This window comes from Pipra filicauda, unplaced genomic scaffold (assembly GCF_003945595.2).
Source record: "Pipra filicauda isolate LSUMZ 115617 unplaced genomic scaffold, ASM394559v2 scaffold100_size2392355_pilon, whole genome shotgun sequence".
In the NCBI taxonomy this organism is placed as follows: Eukaryota; Metazoa; Chordata; class Aves; order Passeriformes; family Pipridae; genus Pipra; species Pipra filicauda.
Genome location: NW_024103441.1, coordinates 908,170 through 924,594, shown reverse-complemented (window position 1 = coordinate 924,594; position 16,425 = coordinate 908,170). Strand labels below are relative to the sequence as shown.

Sequence of the window (16,425 nt, the reverse complement as noted above, 5' to 3'; positions counted from 1 at the left end):
CATTCCATCCTCTCAGGGTACACAAATCCTCTGCTCAAGCACAGACTGTGTGCTGAACAGACTCTTCAGGACCTGTCATGTCGTTCTCTGAGGAATGAGGCACCGCTTTTGCAACAACCACATTTCAGAGAGAAGGCTCATCTCCCCGCCTGCCTCAGACAGCACTGAGGCAGTTAATTGGCAAAGAATTTCTCCTGACTTGCATTGTTATCCCAACACTCCCCAAATTCCTCAGACTGAAGGCACAAACACAGAGCAGGAACCCCTGCTGCCCCAAGAAAGCATTCTTCATCAGAGTAGCAAGTTCACTTTAATCAGCGGAGGCAGCTTAAGCCCAAGTTCATGGCAGATCTAAGCTGCCACAGAAATGTGTTTTGAAGAGAAACATTATGGGAAGCTTCACAAAGTTGTTCTGTGATCCTAATATGAAGTAATAAGCTGTTTACCCAGCATGACTGTACTGGGATTAATTGACAAAGGAGGGGAGATTAATTGCTATTATTTCCCTGTCAGCTTCACTCCTCCACACGCACTCACTGATCTCACAGGCTGCTCCTGCCTTTCGCTGTGTTAATGTGTCAGAACTACCTCAGCTGAGACAAAGTCCTTTACCAAGAGCAATATCCAGAACAGCAACCTGCTTCTAATCCCCTTCAAGTACTAATGAACTCAAATTTGATGCAACAGAATGAACTCTAGTGCTCCTTTGCCCATCATCCCATGTTTCTGTCAGCTTTTCTGCCCATGAGCACACTAAGAATTGGAATGGATTAAACAGATCTGCAGCTTGGCAAAGCACAATGAAATCCTGAGCTCTGTGAGGGTGCTGGGGCACTGGAGGAGGAAAAGAGAACAGGGCACAGATGTGAGTGGGAATTCTGACAAGAAGGATAAACTTCAAACCATCTTTCTGGACAAGATCTCAGTTCACAAGAACAGCATTGTAACTGCCCGAGAAAGCAGCGAAAAAGAGCTTAGGTAAAAGCTTCTTTTCAAAGGCCTCATCTACAAAAGCAAATTTTTCTTGGCCTGGCCTGAATTGGCAAATGAGATAGGCCAGAAAACCCCACAAAGAATTCAGCCCACTTACAGAAGGTGTTAACTAGGAGCTGATTTTAGATTCTGGGAATGAAAGTAATAGGCCTTCCCAGGAAAGAGCTGGGCAGGATTAAACCAACACAGCTCAACCACTGCAACCACAGAAGGAAAACAGAAAACTTTCCCATGCAATAAAGGCCTGAGACAGTCTCTGGAATGCTGCTACCTGCTGTTGCAAGTTAAGGGACAAGGTTTTCTTCTGGCATCAAGTTTTCCTCTTTCCCACGAGATGGCAGCCTGGTAACACTGTGGAAAGGTTGCCCTCACCTCAAATAGAGAAATACAGACCATGCTGGGGATCACCTTTCTTATAGACTACTTTGGTTTCTATTGCCCAAACAGAGTTTACATATGGAATTTCAAGATGCAGAGGACTGAGAAGGAATATTTCACACTAAGAAGAGGTTTAGTACCACCCCACAGAGCTGACGTGCAATATTCACCGTCCCCCAGGTTCTCAACCTGAAAACTGAACCCTTAGGGTCAGGCAGGGCATTTGGGTCAGAATCCAGACTCCCCATCCCCTTGTAAACAGAGAAGGCTTCCTTTGCTCACATCACAAAGACCTTTTGACCTCCTAACATAGCAGATTACTGCCTTCAGCCAAAAATGGCTGGCTCTTATCATCCAGGGGTGTTGGGGAATGGAGATGTTTTACAGATGTTTATGTGCTGGTGAGCCAATCTGCTACACCAGGAGTTCCTGACAGCTAGAATGCTAAGCACCCTTTTTTATTTTAAAGCTGCTTTTGTTCAGCAGGTCAATATGTGCATTGGAAAACCCCACAGCTCTCCCAGGGAACTTTCACTCCAGGATACAGATGTCCCAGATACTCTGATCTTAGACTATTTCATAGTTGATCTCCAGACCTAGTCCATGGCCTATCAAGTTATTTGCCCACAATCACACAGCTTTCCCGTGGCATTTGAGCCCTGACCTGCAGACATCCCACTCCCACAGTCCATGGGAGCCCTGCCCAGCTGCCCAGGCTGGAATCCTGCAGCCAGGCAGCAGTGCAGCAGCTCAGAACGAGCCAAACAGAAGGAGCTGACTGCAGTCCCCCCCTCCCCAGCATTACCTGAATAACCAGGCAGGCAGTGACAGAGGAAGCCGTTCACAAGGTCCTGGCAGAGCCCTCCATTCTGGCAGGGCTGGGATTCACACTCATCCATGTTGGTAAAGCAGGTCTCCCCTGGAAAGTGGAAACACAAAGAGGCATCTGAGGTGCACTCCTGCAGCAGGGAGGGAAAGGATCTGAATGACAATGGCAGTCATCATTTTTTGCACTTCCTTTCTGTCACTTGAAAATGCAAAAGAATTTCTTGAGCTGCAGGATGTCCCTGCAGACAGTGGCACACAGGCACCACCACTGAAACAATGGGGGAAAATGAAGTGTGGAATTATTTTCCAGTGTCAAGCACTGGCAAGGTCAGAACTTCTGCACCATTCTCATTTGTGCCATAGTGGACCAAAGACTCATTTTTGTCTCATAAAATAATAAAGTATTACTTTATTATGCTTTCCCACCAGGGAATTTCCCCAGCTGTTAAATCCAGCCTTTTACACATATCTATAATCCAGGGAAAGGGTGATATTTCAGTGGAACATCCACAAAGCTCCTAGCTCCAAGAGCACAATATCAAGAAACCCATCTCCCACTCTGATTATACAGTTGCTGTCATGAGAGCTGTCTCATCAAGGAAACGCTCCAGGGAATTAGCTTCCTCTGATGAGGAATTTCACAGATATCCCCCAGGGATGAATTCTGCCATATGCATGAGAGACTGACAAAGGGAAACCACCCTGGCACCTGCACAGCCTGAGGGCGTTCACTGAAGCACCGGGGAGTGCACAGGCTGCTGCCTCAGCCTGGAGACAGGCTTGGGCAGAGAATGACACCCAGCTCTCTGCAGTATATTCTGCACTACACTCCCACAGCGGGGAGAGCAGCGTGTTCCTGATGCATCAGGCTGCCACCCTCTCCCAAGTACCAGTGGTTTTTGTCACAGATTTGCCCCTTGCCATCTCCTCAAAGCCCACAGCAGTGTGTGGGTGGCCATTCCCTGTGCAGCTCACCTGTGAAGCCTGGCTGGCAGCGGCACAGGAACCCCGCGGCCTGGCTGGGGCTGAAGGTGCTGGGGAAGTCGGGCTGTGTCCCGTAGTAGGCTGGGTTGGAGAGCTCCAGGCACTCGCCCCCGTTGTGACAGGGCTCTGTCTCACACTCATCCACATCCTCCTCACAGTCCTGCCCCGTGTAACCTGCCAGGAGACCCGTGTCAGCACCAGGCACAGCTTCACTGCAACCCACCTCCCAAACCCCGGGGCTGCCTTTTGGGCTGGTCTGCAAAGGGCAGCAGCGCAGCCCCTCTGCCCAGCAGCCCCTCTGCCCAGCAGCCCCTCTGCCCAGCAGCCCCTCTGCCCAGCAGCCCCCCTGCCCAGCAGCCCCCCTGCCCAGCAGCCCCCCTGCCCAGCAGCCCCCCTGCCCAGCAGCCCCCTTGCCCAGCAGCCCCCCTGCCCAGCAGCCCCCCTGCCCAGCAGCCCCCCTGCCCCAGGTTGTGCAGTGTGTTCATTAACTCTGCCTCAGCACAGCAATGAAGCCCACGCTGGCCCTCCCTGTGCCCACCTGGCCAGCAGGCACAGCTGTAGTGGTTGATGCCCTCCAGGCACGTGGCACTGTTGAGGCAGGGGTTGGAGGCACACTCCAGGATGTCCAGCTCACAGTGGTCCCCCTCGAAGCCTGTGTCACTGCAGTCACAGTGGTACCTGTGGGCACCAAACACAGCAAGGCATCAGCTCTTCCTTGGACTGCAAAGCCCTGTGTGAGGAAAGGGCAAAAGGAGCTCAGCTGGCACGGCTCAAACCCAGTTGTGTTCACACCTTACCCATGGAAAAGTAAATTCAGACACACAGGTATGCTCTCAGCATTGCCTTTGCTGTTCATGCTCTGCAAATCATTTCCTTTTGTATCTGTTCCTCCCTTCTTTAAACACCCCACGAGTTCTGCTGCTGGGAGGGAGCTTCTCCCAGTAACAGCCACAAATCACTGTTAGTGCCACTGGGATGTACAAAACACTAAATCCAATTCCCCCCCAGATTTCTGCCCTGGTGTCTAACTGTCCACCCACCCCTGGTTCCTCACCTGTTCACAAGGTCCTGGCAGGTGCCGTTGTGCTGGCAGGGCTGGCTCTCACACTCATCCACGTCCACCTCACAGTGCATTCCCTGGTACCCTGGAGCACAGGTGCAGGTGTAGAACCCGATGTGGTCACTGCACAGGGCCCCGTTCTGGCAGGGCTCCGAAGCACATTCATCTATTTCAGCCTCACAGTTCACCCCTGAGTCACAAAACAGAGAAAGGGCTGGGTTAGAAATGCAGGAACGTGCATTTGTGCTGCCTGGAATTGTGAGATGGGGTCACAGGAACCATGTTATGAACCCAAACTGGCTACCAGAGTGATCTGTTCTAATTTTGCCATAGAATATTTGGGAGCTCAGGAAAAGTACGTGATTCTTACAAACTAAGGACCTTTAATTTTTATTTGCTAACAAAATAATTTTGTCTAGACTTTTGTACTTTAGTCTTCCATCAGAACTAAAACTAGTTTCCAGTATTGGCAAAGCTTTAGTCTCTCTCATTCAGGTTTGCTGAAGCAGCCAATCAGTCAGCACTTCCCAAATAACATCCATTTTCTGAGTAAGCCATAAAATCTTGATCTTGCACACAGCTCTTGTGAGGTTTATGACACCTGCTTTGGTATCTTATCACACTATATTCCACCTCTGAGTTGCCAGTGGCCTGGCATCACCTCCAAACCTTCCTCACTCCAGTGGCACCTGCCAATCCATCTAATCTGCCCTTCTTGGCAAAGGCTCCCCACAGAGTGGACATGGCCATCCTAATCCTGGTGGAATGTGGGCCCCCTAATCTGCTGCTTCAACCCCCTCCCTACCCACACTAAACTTCCTTCACCCAAATTCCAGCTGCAAGCACCAGGATCAACATGGTCTTGCCAGCCAATGGTGCTGGAACTTCTGGGTGAAGCACTAATTCACAAGGCAAAGCCTCATATTTGACATCAGAATAATCTGGAGCACAAGCTCCTCCAGCTGCCTGGGTCATTTTATCACTTCTTGGCAGGGGAATCCCACAATCCTGAACTGAGGATTCAGCCTAAAGATAAAAAAAGAACCTGACTTGCAAAGACAGAATTTTACTTGATACACAAAATCACCAGTAACCTGAAGGCCCACACAGAAACTCGGCCTTTTTTCTCCTTCATCTCTGTTAATTTTTATCAGAGGGTGAGTCAGCACCAGGGACTGCATTCCCAGTGTTGTAACTTCTCCTCATTCCACTGGTAATCAGCAGCATTCCTGCACAGCAACCCAACTCCTTAAACACTTCAGTCTGAATGGGAGGAAGGCTGAGAAAGTTCATGTGCGAGGTGGTACCAGGCAGAGTGGGCACATTCCAGCCCCTTCCACTCTGATAAGCAGGGCTGGGGGAAGGAGAGCCCCCCTGCCTCCCTCACAGATAACCCCCACGTGTGGATTCCTCCCTGAGCCACATTAGCACAGATGCATAAAACAGATACTTATGTCACATGCCAAATACACATTTGCCAGGCATGAAAGAATCAGAAATCTCCAACTAAAAGTCACTTTATTCCAAAAAACAATTACTTCCCTCGGAAAAATCCTGCTAGACAGGACAAAGAACTAGAGGGCAGGTAGGCAGAGATAAATTATACCTGTAAACAGTAATATCCATTTCCTCATGTTTATGTATATCTCCTTTAATTTCATTCTGAGAACTAATTACACTACTTTATATGTAGTACTCAAGTCTCAGACAGTCCACCCACTTCCACTCTTGGATCCATGTCTCTCAACATCCACACCATCCATGGAAATCAAAGCCTCAACTATTGCCTGGAAGCCACAACAACAAGCCACACACCATTTTTCACACACAGCACCAAACACTCCAGAAATACAAGTTGTGCAGCAGAGACGGAGTCTCACAGCTGTAAAACAACAGCATCTCAGGCTGTCACCAACACCCCAGGACACCTCAGCAGGAGGCCACTGTGGAACTGCAGGAGCAGGGAGATGTGCCCTGACCCTGGGCAGTGGGTGGGCAGTGCCTGTGTCCCTGTTCCCAGCCCCAGGCAGTGGGTGAGTGGTCCCTGTGTCCCTGGTCCTTGTGCCCCATTCCCGTCCCCAGCAGTCCCTGTGCCTCATCACCATCCCCGGCAGTCCCTGTGCCCCATGCCCATCCGTCCCTGTGCCCTCCCAGCCCCGTACCGGTGTAGCCGGGCGGGCAGCGGCACTCGTAGTGGTCCATGTGGTTGAGGCAGGTGGCGTTGTGGCGGCAGGGCCGGGACGCGCACTCGTCGATGTCGATCTCGCAGCGGTAGCCCTGGTAGCCGGGCACGCAGAAGCAGCTGTACTCGCCCGGGCCGTCCCTGCAGATCGCGCCGTTGCGGCAGGGCCCCGAGGCGCACTCGTCCACGTCGTGCTCGCAGGTGGCCCCGGTGAAGCCGGGCGGGCAGAGGCAGGAGAAGCCCCCCGTGCCCTCGATACACGTGCCGTTGTTGAGGCAGGGCTGGCTGGAGCACTGGGCGCTCTCGGGGTGGCAGCCTGCCCCGCTCGGTCCCGGTTGGCATCGACAGCTGTACCCGTTGTCTCTGTCCACGCATTCCCACCGGGGGTCAGTGCAAGGGCTGCTCTCACACTGGTCGGTGTGGTCACAGGCGGTACCTGTGGGCCCGGGCTCACACACACACGTGTACTCCAGGAGCCCCGGAGTCGGGGTGCAGCTCATGTGGGCAGGACAGTCATGTTTGGTGCAAGCATCATACAGGAGTTCACAATTTCTGCCCACGTAGGCTACAGGCTCCACGGGGCAGGTGCACTGGTAACCCTCTTCCAGATCCTGACAGCTCCCACCGTTCTCACAGGGGGATGAGGAACAGCCACTGTCATTTTCTGAGTATGAAGTTCCTGTTGAGAAAAGACTTTCTGTCAGTCAGCATTTGTAGCTCTAAAGAAAAAAGTTCTGCTGATCAGCACATACAACTCAGAGATTGCCCACCTACATTCCACACTCCAAGGGGCTGTTCCAGCCATGAGCTGAGAAGGATATTGGAGAATCAAACATTTACTGTAAATCAGACAACATAGCAGGCCTTTGTGTGGTGGCAATCAGGAATTTCTTGCCAAGTTGTGTGAGTAGGCACCTGCTTTTTTAGGAGACACTCACGAACCAACTATTTCACTTGTGCTTATTCATCCATGAGTCACTTTGAGAGCAGTGACACGCATCACCTTAAATCCATTCACAAGATTAACTTCGTGTAAAATTCCATGACCCCTTTCACTGGCAGGGCACAGCACTGGTGCCTGGAAATCCAGAGAGGCAGGATGGGCTGTGGCTCTGAATGTCCCAGAGGCTCCTTCTGGGGTTACAATTTTTTCCTCAGCTAATCCACCAGTGATTTGAAGATGCTCCCATAAATAATCCAACCCAAACTCCAAAGGGACACATTTCACACAGTCTCTGATTCCATCAAGCTGCTCAGTTTGATACCACTGGCCCTCACCTCTCCCCATGTCAGACATGCATATTCACACAGCAGGAAATCTTTAGGTGTTACAGCAAAGCAGAGCAGAGACTGATGAGATTCACTGATGGCATTTTAGATCCAAGCTCTTAGTGCCTACCGAGCCAAAACACCAGTCTAATAACTGGAAGTAATGCTGAGACCAGATTCCCCTAAATCTGGGAGCATTTGGATGTGATCAGTTAACTCACACCGAGCCACAACGCCCTGCTGTCCCCACAATGGGAGTGTTTAAAAGGCTCTTGCCCCATTAAGCAACTCCACCATCCAGAAATGCGATGGGACATGCCCACTGAACTGCAAATTTAGTTCATACAAATGAGATTACACCGGATACATGATATTAAAAAAAGACAAAAGAGTGTTCAATGTAGGTATTTCTCAATGGAGCAGAATGGAAGAATAGGAGGAATCCTCATTTCTTTTCCAAAAGAAATTCTAAATTCACTTTGTGAAACAAGGGGCAGATTGGTCAAAGGGCAGGACAGCCCAGGGGACAGGAGATAGTGGCCATGATATCAGAATTAGGATATATGTCCTGAACTCAATGACACAATAAGCACTTTGCAAGACAAAAACCAACCAAAAATAGTATAAAGGGACAAGGCAGTGCAAACAGAGAACTTCTCCCTCCACAAAGGTAGCAGTCATTAGCACCTCATCCCACTGCAGCTTTCCGAGATCAGAGGTTTTCATTCTGCTCAATTCCAGGATAAATGAGAGAGAAGCTGTGCAGTAGAGATATCCCAGCCTGATTCCTGCAGAAGTGTTAGGAAACATCCAAACTTGGAAGTAACTCTGCAAACAGCCATAGTGCAGATGTTTGAAAATGCCTGTGAAAATCGGTCTCAAAGCAGAGATGAAGCTCATGAAGGAGCAAACTGAGAAACTGCTACTGCTCCTGGGGAGACAATCCCCACTTCCCTGGCACTGGAAGTCAAGCCATCCCTAGAAGTCTTTGTGTAAGCAGCTCTTCACCCTTTCTGCTGCTTTCTCTATGTACCCAGGCAGTGAGGGGTCTGGGAGACCCCCAGAGCTGCAGGGGCAGAGCAGGCAGGTATCCCACAGCACCCCCAGCTCCCCTGGCTGTGTCACTGCTTCCTGAGGAATGTTGTTTTTCCATGCCATGCTCCCTGCTAAGGCTGTGCCAGGATCACACCCCACAGCTCGGCTCCTCAGCTGACCTTACACATTCTCTCACTGCTGCCTCATTATCCCAGCCCAATTTTGGTCATGTTTGCCTTGCTCTGGTGCACCTTCGACACCCCCAGTAGTCAGTCCGTGTCAGTGGCTTCCCATCAATCTGCTCCAGCAGCTCCTCAGCGCTTTGTACCTGAAGGTGGAGGCACCGACTTCAGGGCCTGAAAGGGATTTATTGGAGACTCGGGTTTACAAAAGCCTGCCCCTGCCCTGACCTCCCCCAAATTCCTCCCACCAAGAGACCGTAGAGTTTCTAAGTCTTCTTTTAAGAGGCCGTGCTGTGGGGGAGGGAGGGTGCTCAGGGATTTGGGCAGCCCTTTCTCTTCCCAGCATCATCTCCATGGCCCACCCCTGCCGTCCCCTCTCATGTGATGCTGGGGAGAGCTGCTGAGCACTGCACTGTCCAGCAATCCCATTATTCTGCCATCAACCCTTTTATTCTCAGATTCCCAGTCAGGCAGAAAACAAGGATGACGGAATCTGCCTGGAATCTCTGTGGCAATTAGAGAGGAAGCCCAGGAAACTATTCGCAAAAGAGCTTTCCTAGGCAGGAGCTGTGAGCCTTTGTGTGCTTAATGAGTGCCCGCCCCAGCCTGCTCTTTGCACGGCCCAGGAGCGGGGCTGGGCATGGAAAAGGAGCCCCAGTGCGGGGCACGTTGGGAAGGAGCTGCAGCACATCCACCTGCACAGACATTCCCATTTCAACAGCCCCACCAGGCACTGCAGGGAGCCAGGCTGTGTTCGACCGACTCGAGGAGGTTTCAGATGCATCAACAGCACCAGCTCCAAGACCATCACACACTCCCCTGTATCCAGGTCGCCTGTACTAATAGGGAATATTTCCCAAGGGCAACCCGTGCCCCTGTGTGAATGTATTCTAACCCTAATACTCCTTCTGTGGCAGTGCTAAACTTCTGGCTTGAGAAAGAGCACAGACGATAATATTTTAGCTTTGATTTTGTTATTTTCAACCATCAGTCCAAGGACATGCAACAATTCCTCTCAATTTTGGAAAAGATTATTATATAAATTTGAATAACACATGAATATGCACCAAATGCTAATAAGAAAAAAATGAATAAATTAGTTTTTCTTGCTGCAGATCAGACTACACTGTTTCATGAACACAGTGAAAATTGGGGCAAAGAAATCACTGAATGACAAGAGTGTATAGTTTTCCACAAAAGCAGTTGTTGCTGGATTAACAATGACATTCAGGATTTTTCCTTTATGTTTCACAAGAAAAATATGGATTAGTGATGTCTGTAAGGGAAAAAACCATTAAAAGTATATTAGAGTCATCCTATCCTGCAACCCTACTCTGAAATGAAACTGGAGGAGGCTACAGCTTCTTTGAAGAACCCGTTCCAGGCATTTAGGGGTGGATTAGGAGGAACTTCAAAGGCTAACAGAGTCCCATATAAAGCATTCATTGAGCTCTGCCAGGACAGGTCTGGTTTTACACTTTAAAGGTAGCTGACAAAGATTTTCCTAAACGATGAGGTTTGTGACCTTTTGTAACACTTTAAGGCAAACAAGCTGCATTACCAGGCTCTGTTTTAATAACTGACTTCGATAATCTTATACTTTAGACCTTCAGTGTATGATCTTATCAAAGAGAGTTGCAACAGTGAGTTTTCTGAGCACAAGAAGAGAAATCAGAAATTCATGAGAAGTTGGGTAATTACTTCACTGCCCAGAGATGCTGCTTTAGCATTACTCACTGCCTTCTGTTTGGGGGTTTGCTTTTCACAGGTTTGTTTTTCCGAAGTCTTGGGTAACTCTGGCAGAGGATGGATGCCCTCAGGCTGGGCACACACCTGACCTCGTGGAAGCTGCTCAGTGCTGCACTGATAACTACCTTAAAGGTGTCTGAATGGCCACTTAAAATTCCAACGGGGAAATGGCAGCATGGGGGTTATCAACCCAGAGATTACCTTGTTTCCACTCCGAAGGCCAAAAAAAAAATCTAAAGCAGAGGCGAGGGTACCTACTGACAATGCCCATCTCCAATCCCTGCTCATGCACGTGCCCTGCAGTGGGTGAGAAATGGAACTGTGGCATCCCCTCTGCTCAGAGTCACAGACATGGCTCCCAGGACAGTCAGGACACCAGAATTTTATTTTCTGGCCTCACAAAACCTTAGTGTGAGCTTGGGCAAGGCAGATCCAGTTGGAGTAGAAAGAGGCTTTCCTTCAGGTGTATCTCACCTGCCCTGCTCACCACAACTGAAAAAAACCCAGTGTAGAGCCAAGAGGTGAGAAGAGCAGGATCCTCAGAGCACCACAGGTCCCAACTGCACCACAGTGACAGTGAGCTCCAGGGTCTCCCAGTGCCCAGGCTGTGGGGGCTCAAAGCCCCCTGGGCAGGTCTCCCCGTGCTCCTGCTGCTCACCCAGCACATCTCCCCCTGCACACACAGCCCGAGGCCAAGGGGACGAGGGAACCCCTCCACCAGAGGGGATTCAGAGCAACACAACCACTAAATAAACTCAGAATAAAGGAATGGCAAGAGTTGGGTCTCCATGACAACAGGAAGGCATGTGCTTATATTAGTAAATCCCTGCTGACCTCTGCTGATCTTTCCCTATCCTGGTCAGTGTAAAGGATTAGTGAAAGGGTTCACACTTTGGCCTGTTCCCAGGATCCACACAACCAGGAAAGAAAACTGGACAGGCCTGGCAAGGGGCCTTCATGTTCACCCTCTCTCTTCCCAGCCCTGCTCAGTTGGGAAGGACAGTTATGGAAGGGAAAGGCAGGAGAAAATCAAATCCTTCTCTGGGAAGTACCTTCCCTGTACCTGTTCAGAGAGGGGATAAGGCCTCTTCAGGTGGCTTTACTCATCCCTAGGGCTTTACAAGCCCCATTTCCTCCCTGACACATAGAGATTAAACCCTTTCTTCTCAGACCTCAGCAAAGCACCTGCTCAGAAATCAAGGCCCTGAAACTCTCTGAGACTGCTGACGAGCTCCCGACTGCTAATAACTGATATTTCACCTCAAACACTCCGTAACCTGCATTCCCTGTCCTGGTTAACACAGCAACAAGCACTTGTGACTGCTGCTTTAACAGCAGGCTTTTCTATTGAGCCTCAGAAAATGGGATGTGGGTTGGGAAACTTTCCAAAATACCAACGTTTGATCACATCCACTATGGCCCTGAGCAGCAGCAGCTTCCCACCATCACCAGCCCTCAGCAGCTCATGGAGTAACTCCGTGACTCTGGGGCCCAGAGTCAAGTTCTTCCTGCCCATTTTTTTAAAAGGAAGAAAGGACACTCAGATATATCTGCTAAACATCATCCTTACCATCTCGGGTTATCAGCTTATCAGACCTGACAATTTATGTGGAGATAGGTGTGGCACACCGACCAAAAAAACCAAACCCTGAAAACAAAGATTAGCTAATCCAAAAGCAGTGTTGGCAACCAGCAGAATAAACAATACAGAGTGAATGGATGCCAGGGATCCCAGCAATGCCAAGAGTGTCTTTCAGAAAAGTCACTTTAAAAAAAGCCTTACTTTTCATGGCTTTGATGTCTTCTATAGAGTTCTGGGAGATTAAACACACAGGCCCAGGATCTCAGCCAACTATCACTTTGGATACTAATTTGAAGACCTCTCGTGACATCCCTGTACACAGGTCAGATGGCAGTTTTAGGCAGATATTGTGCATTCATCACTTCCCAGACAGCTTCTGACGTTGTTTTGCTTTGTTACCAACCAAATTCCAGACCACATTTGTACACTAGGCTTTTGGTGTGACAGAGCTTTTTCATGCCAGAGCTTTGTACACAGTCAACTGGCGTAAAATATTTATATGGAATTTATGAAGGCCTAGGCCTACACTTTCATTCAGACAGGCAGGAGAAGATGTGGCTCAGGTTCCACTCATGAAATATTGTGCAGAATATTTCCCCCCTCAAAGAAGGAGGATGCTGACTCCTGGCTCTCTCCCATCCAGCTTGCTCAGGGAATTACTGGAAGGTGCCAAACAGTGGGCACCAATCCACAGGGACAAGCAGTGCCAACACCATGGTCCAAGGCATTAACAGCATTAATCAGAAATATCCCTTCAGGGAATTGAACTCATTGTTAACACAGAACAGAAGCCAGCTAGCTTGTGTTCACTATCTGTTCACTGTTCTCATGCAGATTTGGAGGTGTAACTCCCATTATGAGGCTTCTAGAACTGGGACAAAGACAGGAGCTATAAATCCCTGGTTTATGACAGCACTGAATATATTGCCACAGTAACTCTTTGATGTCCTGTGCTCAGGACATCACAGTATTTTCCCTTAATAAACACTCCTCCAAGCTGACCTTCATGTTTCACACATTCTCTGATCTCTCAGCCATTTCCACAGATCAAACACTGGGACAGGGACTTTCCTGTGGATTCAGTTAACCAGACTGAGTCACAGGCTTTAATTTCCAACTCTTATTTAAATATCCTGACAATGACCAGAGCAGCTGGGAAGATTGGTTTTGTTTGTTTCCAGGGTTTGAAGTGAGCCTCAGACCCTGTGTGTTGAGCTAATCTCAAGAGCTGCATTAGAGCTGATAGCAAACTGCCAGGAAAAGGGGCTGGCTGCACATGCTCTCCCTCAACAGGCCTCCAGAGCATCTCCAGGCCAAAGGTATGTGAATTCCGAGCCTCCTGATGGCTGGAATTGTGGGAATAGAAGGAGATGACACTCCTTCTGCCCTCCAGAATTTCCTCAAGACAACAAATTAGCTGGGAGTAGTTGTGCCCATTCCACAGAGAGCAGCAAAAGTGGAGTCACCGGCAGAGCCTGCCCCTCTGCTTCTCTGGGGTTTTTTAAACCACTGGAGATGGTTTTAAAATGGTGGCTCTGGTTGCAGGATGGGCTGATGGTTACAACTTGCAACAGGTCAACTGGATATTCAGAATGTCCTCAAAAATTTTTAACAAGTAACCTGGGCACTCTGCTTCAATGACACTTAGACTCAGTCAATTGGAAATAGAAAAAAAGTAGTGATATGGTCCATAAGGGCAAGAAAAGACCTTTCTTTAGGGCCTTAAAAACCTACAAGTGCTACATAAATATCATCATTCACTCCAGTTAAAATCTGGTAGAATTCCTCTTGCAAAATAGGAAAGACTATAAAATGACCACTGCCCTGAGCTCTGCTGGCCCCAGATGTGGCATCCACCTGCACTCCAGGGGAAGGCCCCATTCCCATTGTTCCAGAGAAGAGCTTTCCCCAGGAGTGCAGGGGTCCAAGAGCACAAAGCTGGGGAACAGGGCAGGGCCCTGGCAGCCACACCCAGAGCCATCCCAGCCCTGCAAGGGGCCTTCCTCCTGCTCAACAAAGCCACCATAACTGCTTCTCACTCCAAACCAGTAGCTATGGTTACTAGATACAAAAGACAGTCCTGCTGCTTCCCTGTGGCCAGAGGAATTCCAGGCACTTGGAGCAAACACACCAGACAAAGAAGCCGGTACAAGGAAGAGAAAGAAAATGAATCAGACAAAAATCACAACATATTTTGGCTTTCATATTCAAAATCTGAGGCGGTCAGAGCAAAGAAAATCTTGGGAGGCTTCAGAGGGAAAAATGGAAATCAAAGGAAAAACTGAAAACTTTCTCCACCTCAGAAAGCACATAAACATCACCCACTAATGCAGGAAAATGCCAAGTGCCGTGTTCACCAAGAGAAGAGTTTGGTGCATGTATCTGACAGTACTTTCTGTGTGTTCTCCATATTTTACCTCCACTCCTTCATGTCATGGGTCACCCCTGTCCTGGCTCAGTGGAATCCAAACCAGACTTGTCTGTACAGGTACCTGCCTGGCAGTGCCAGAGGACAGGACAAGGAGACCAGTTCAACCCCAATCACACTTTCCAGTAAAAGGCTCGATATGTTCCTGACATGACCTTATAATCCCTAGATGACTAAAACAGATGTCTAGGCCCAGCAGATCTCCAGGCACCCATTCCAGAAGGAAAAGAGAAATCTGTTTTTCAGGGTGCATAAGAAATTGTATACAAGGGTGACAGTGGAGCCCAAAGACATGTTCTTGGCACCCTGAAAAATCCCAGTATGCTCAAGTATATTCTTTGGCTACAGAAAAAGTCTTCAATGTGGAAAAAACCCACAAAACAAAACAACCTTCCACCAGTGTAATAGTGTGTTTTGTTACCTCATCACTTCTTGCACTTTGAGGATGGATCTGCTTTCTTCAAAATTTCTAAATGGGAACACTCAGGTACTGTGATCACCCTCCACATTTTGCCCCAGATGTATCTGGCATTGCACTCCCCTGGGTACACTGCTCTTGTGCCCAGATGTATTTCTAGAGCACACAGGATGGAAGTACAGCTCTGTATTTCTTCTGTATGGGCACAACCAAAAAATTCAGACCTTTCCTTTGGAGAAAATGCTTACTATAATAGCTGAATACCTAATTACACGAATACTTAATTACTCTTAGCTCTTGTGAATAAATGCATACATCTAATGTGCACAGGGAGAAAGATGAAAGGAGACAAGAAATAAACAGAAGGAAAAACATATCTAGAATGAAATGTCTGTTTATCTTCCAGAGAAAAGTTTTCAGGCTTCAAATCTGTGAGAGGGACAATTTGTTCAGCAATCTTTGCAATACGAGGGCAGGTCACAGGTTTGATCCAAAGTTACTGCACAGTAGCTGGGTAAGAATGAGGCACAGAAGACAAAAAAACTTACCCCAGAACAAGAGGAAAAGTGGCAGCAGGAGAGCAGCATTGCACGCCCCGGAGGTAGTTTTCTTTAATTCCATGACAGCCTAAGGGTGGCTGTTCCGAGACCCTCCGGGGAGAGACAGGAGCCGGAACGCAGCAGCCCCGTGCTGTGCCCACATCACGGGCAGGGGCGGACTGTGCCCAGGCCGGGCTCTCGCTCCATGCCGGGCTGGGACCGGCACTAACCCTTACTGGGACCAGCCCTAGTCCTTACTGGGACCGGCACCAACCCAGGCTGGGACCAGCACTAACCCAGGCTGGGACCGGCACTAACCTGGGCTGGGACCGGCACTAACCTGGGCTGGGACCAGCGCTCCCCCTTATTGGGATCGGCACTAACCCTTACCGGGACCAGCCCTAACCCTTACTGGGACCAGCCCTAACCCTTACTGGGACCAGCACCAACCCCGTGGACAGAGTCCCGGCAGCGCGAGCCGCCCTCGTGCTCGGGAGCGCCGCGAAAACGCTGCCTGGATCGCACGGACGGGATCGCCCCGGGGCACCGGGACGGGGCTGGGCGGAAACAAAACTGGGGTGGGGTTTTTTCATCTGCTTTTTGAACTGCCCCTGTATAATGCAGAAACCACGCCTGGTGTCTCCCCCACGGCCGTGAGAGCACCTCAGAGCTGTCTGGACACGGGCTGTTTGCAGGATGCAGGTTCTGTATCAGCCCATATTTACAAATTCCAGAGGAGGATCGACCGCAGCTCTCTGAGAGAGGCTGCTTTGCTCAAAGAGAAATAAGACAAAAGCG

General features: G+C 49.4%; 1 protein-coding gene across 6 annotated transcripts in view; it reads right to left on the bottom strand.

Annotated features, from left to right (window-relative positions):
* CRB2 (crumbs cell polarity complex component 2) overlaps positions 1–16,077 on the bottom strand; it is a 31,684-nt gene extending 15,607 nt beyond the window's left edge. For 3 of the 6 annotated variants that reach the window (XM_027741365.2, XM_027741363.2, XM_027741364.2), the window contains exons 1-6: positions 15,637–16,075; positions 6,406–7,104; positions 4,238–4,433; positions 3,722–3,861; positions 3,175–3,357; positions 2,177–2,290 (exon numbers count right to left, since the gene is read on the bottom strand). In XM_027741365.2, coding sequence (XP_027597166.2) covers positions 2,177–2,290; positions 3,175–3,357; positions 3,722–3,861; positions 4,238–4,433; positions 6,406–7,104; positions 15,637–15,709 — 1,405 coding nt within the window. In that variant the 5' untranslated portion in view covers positions 15,710–16,075. Of the gene's footprint in view, positions 1–2,176; positions 2,291–3,174; positions 3,358–3,721; positions 3,862–4,237; positions 4,434–6,405; positions 7,105–15,636 lie in introns of all 6 variants that reach the window. The other 3 variants (XM_039381224.1, XM_027741362.2, XM_039381132.1) reach the window with 2 other exon arrangements.
* Positions 16,078–16,425: the final 348 nt, after the last annotated feature.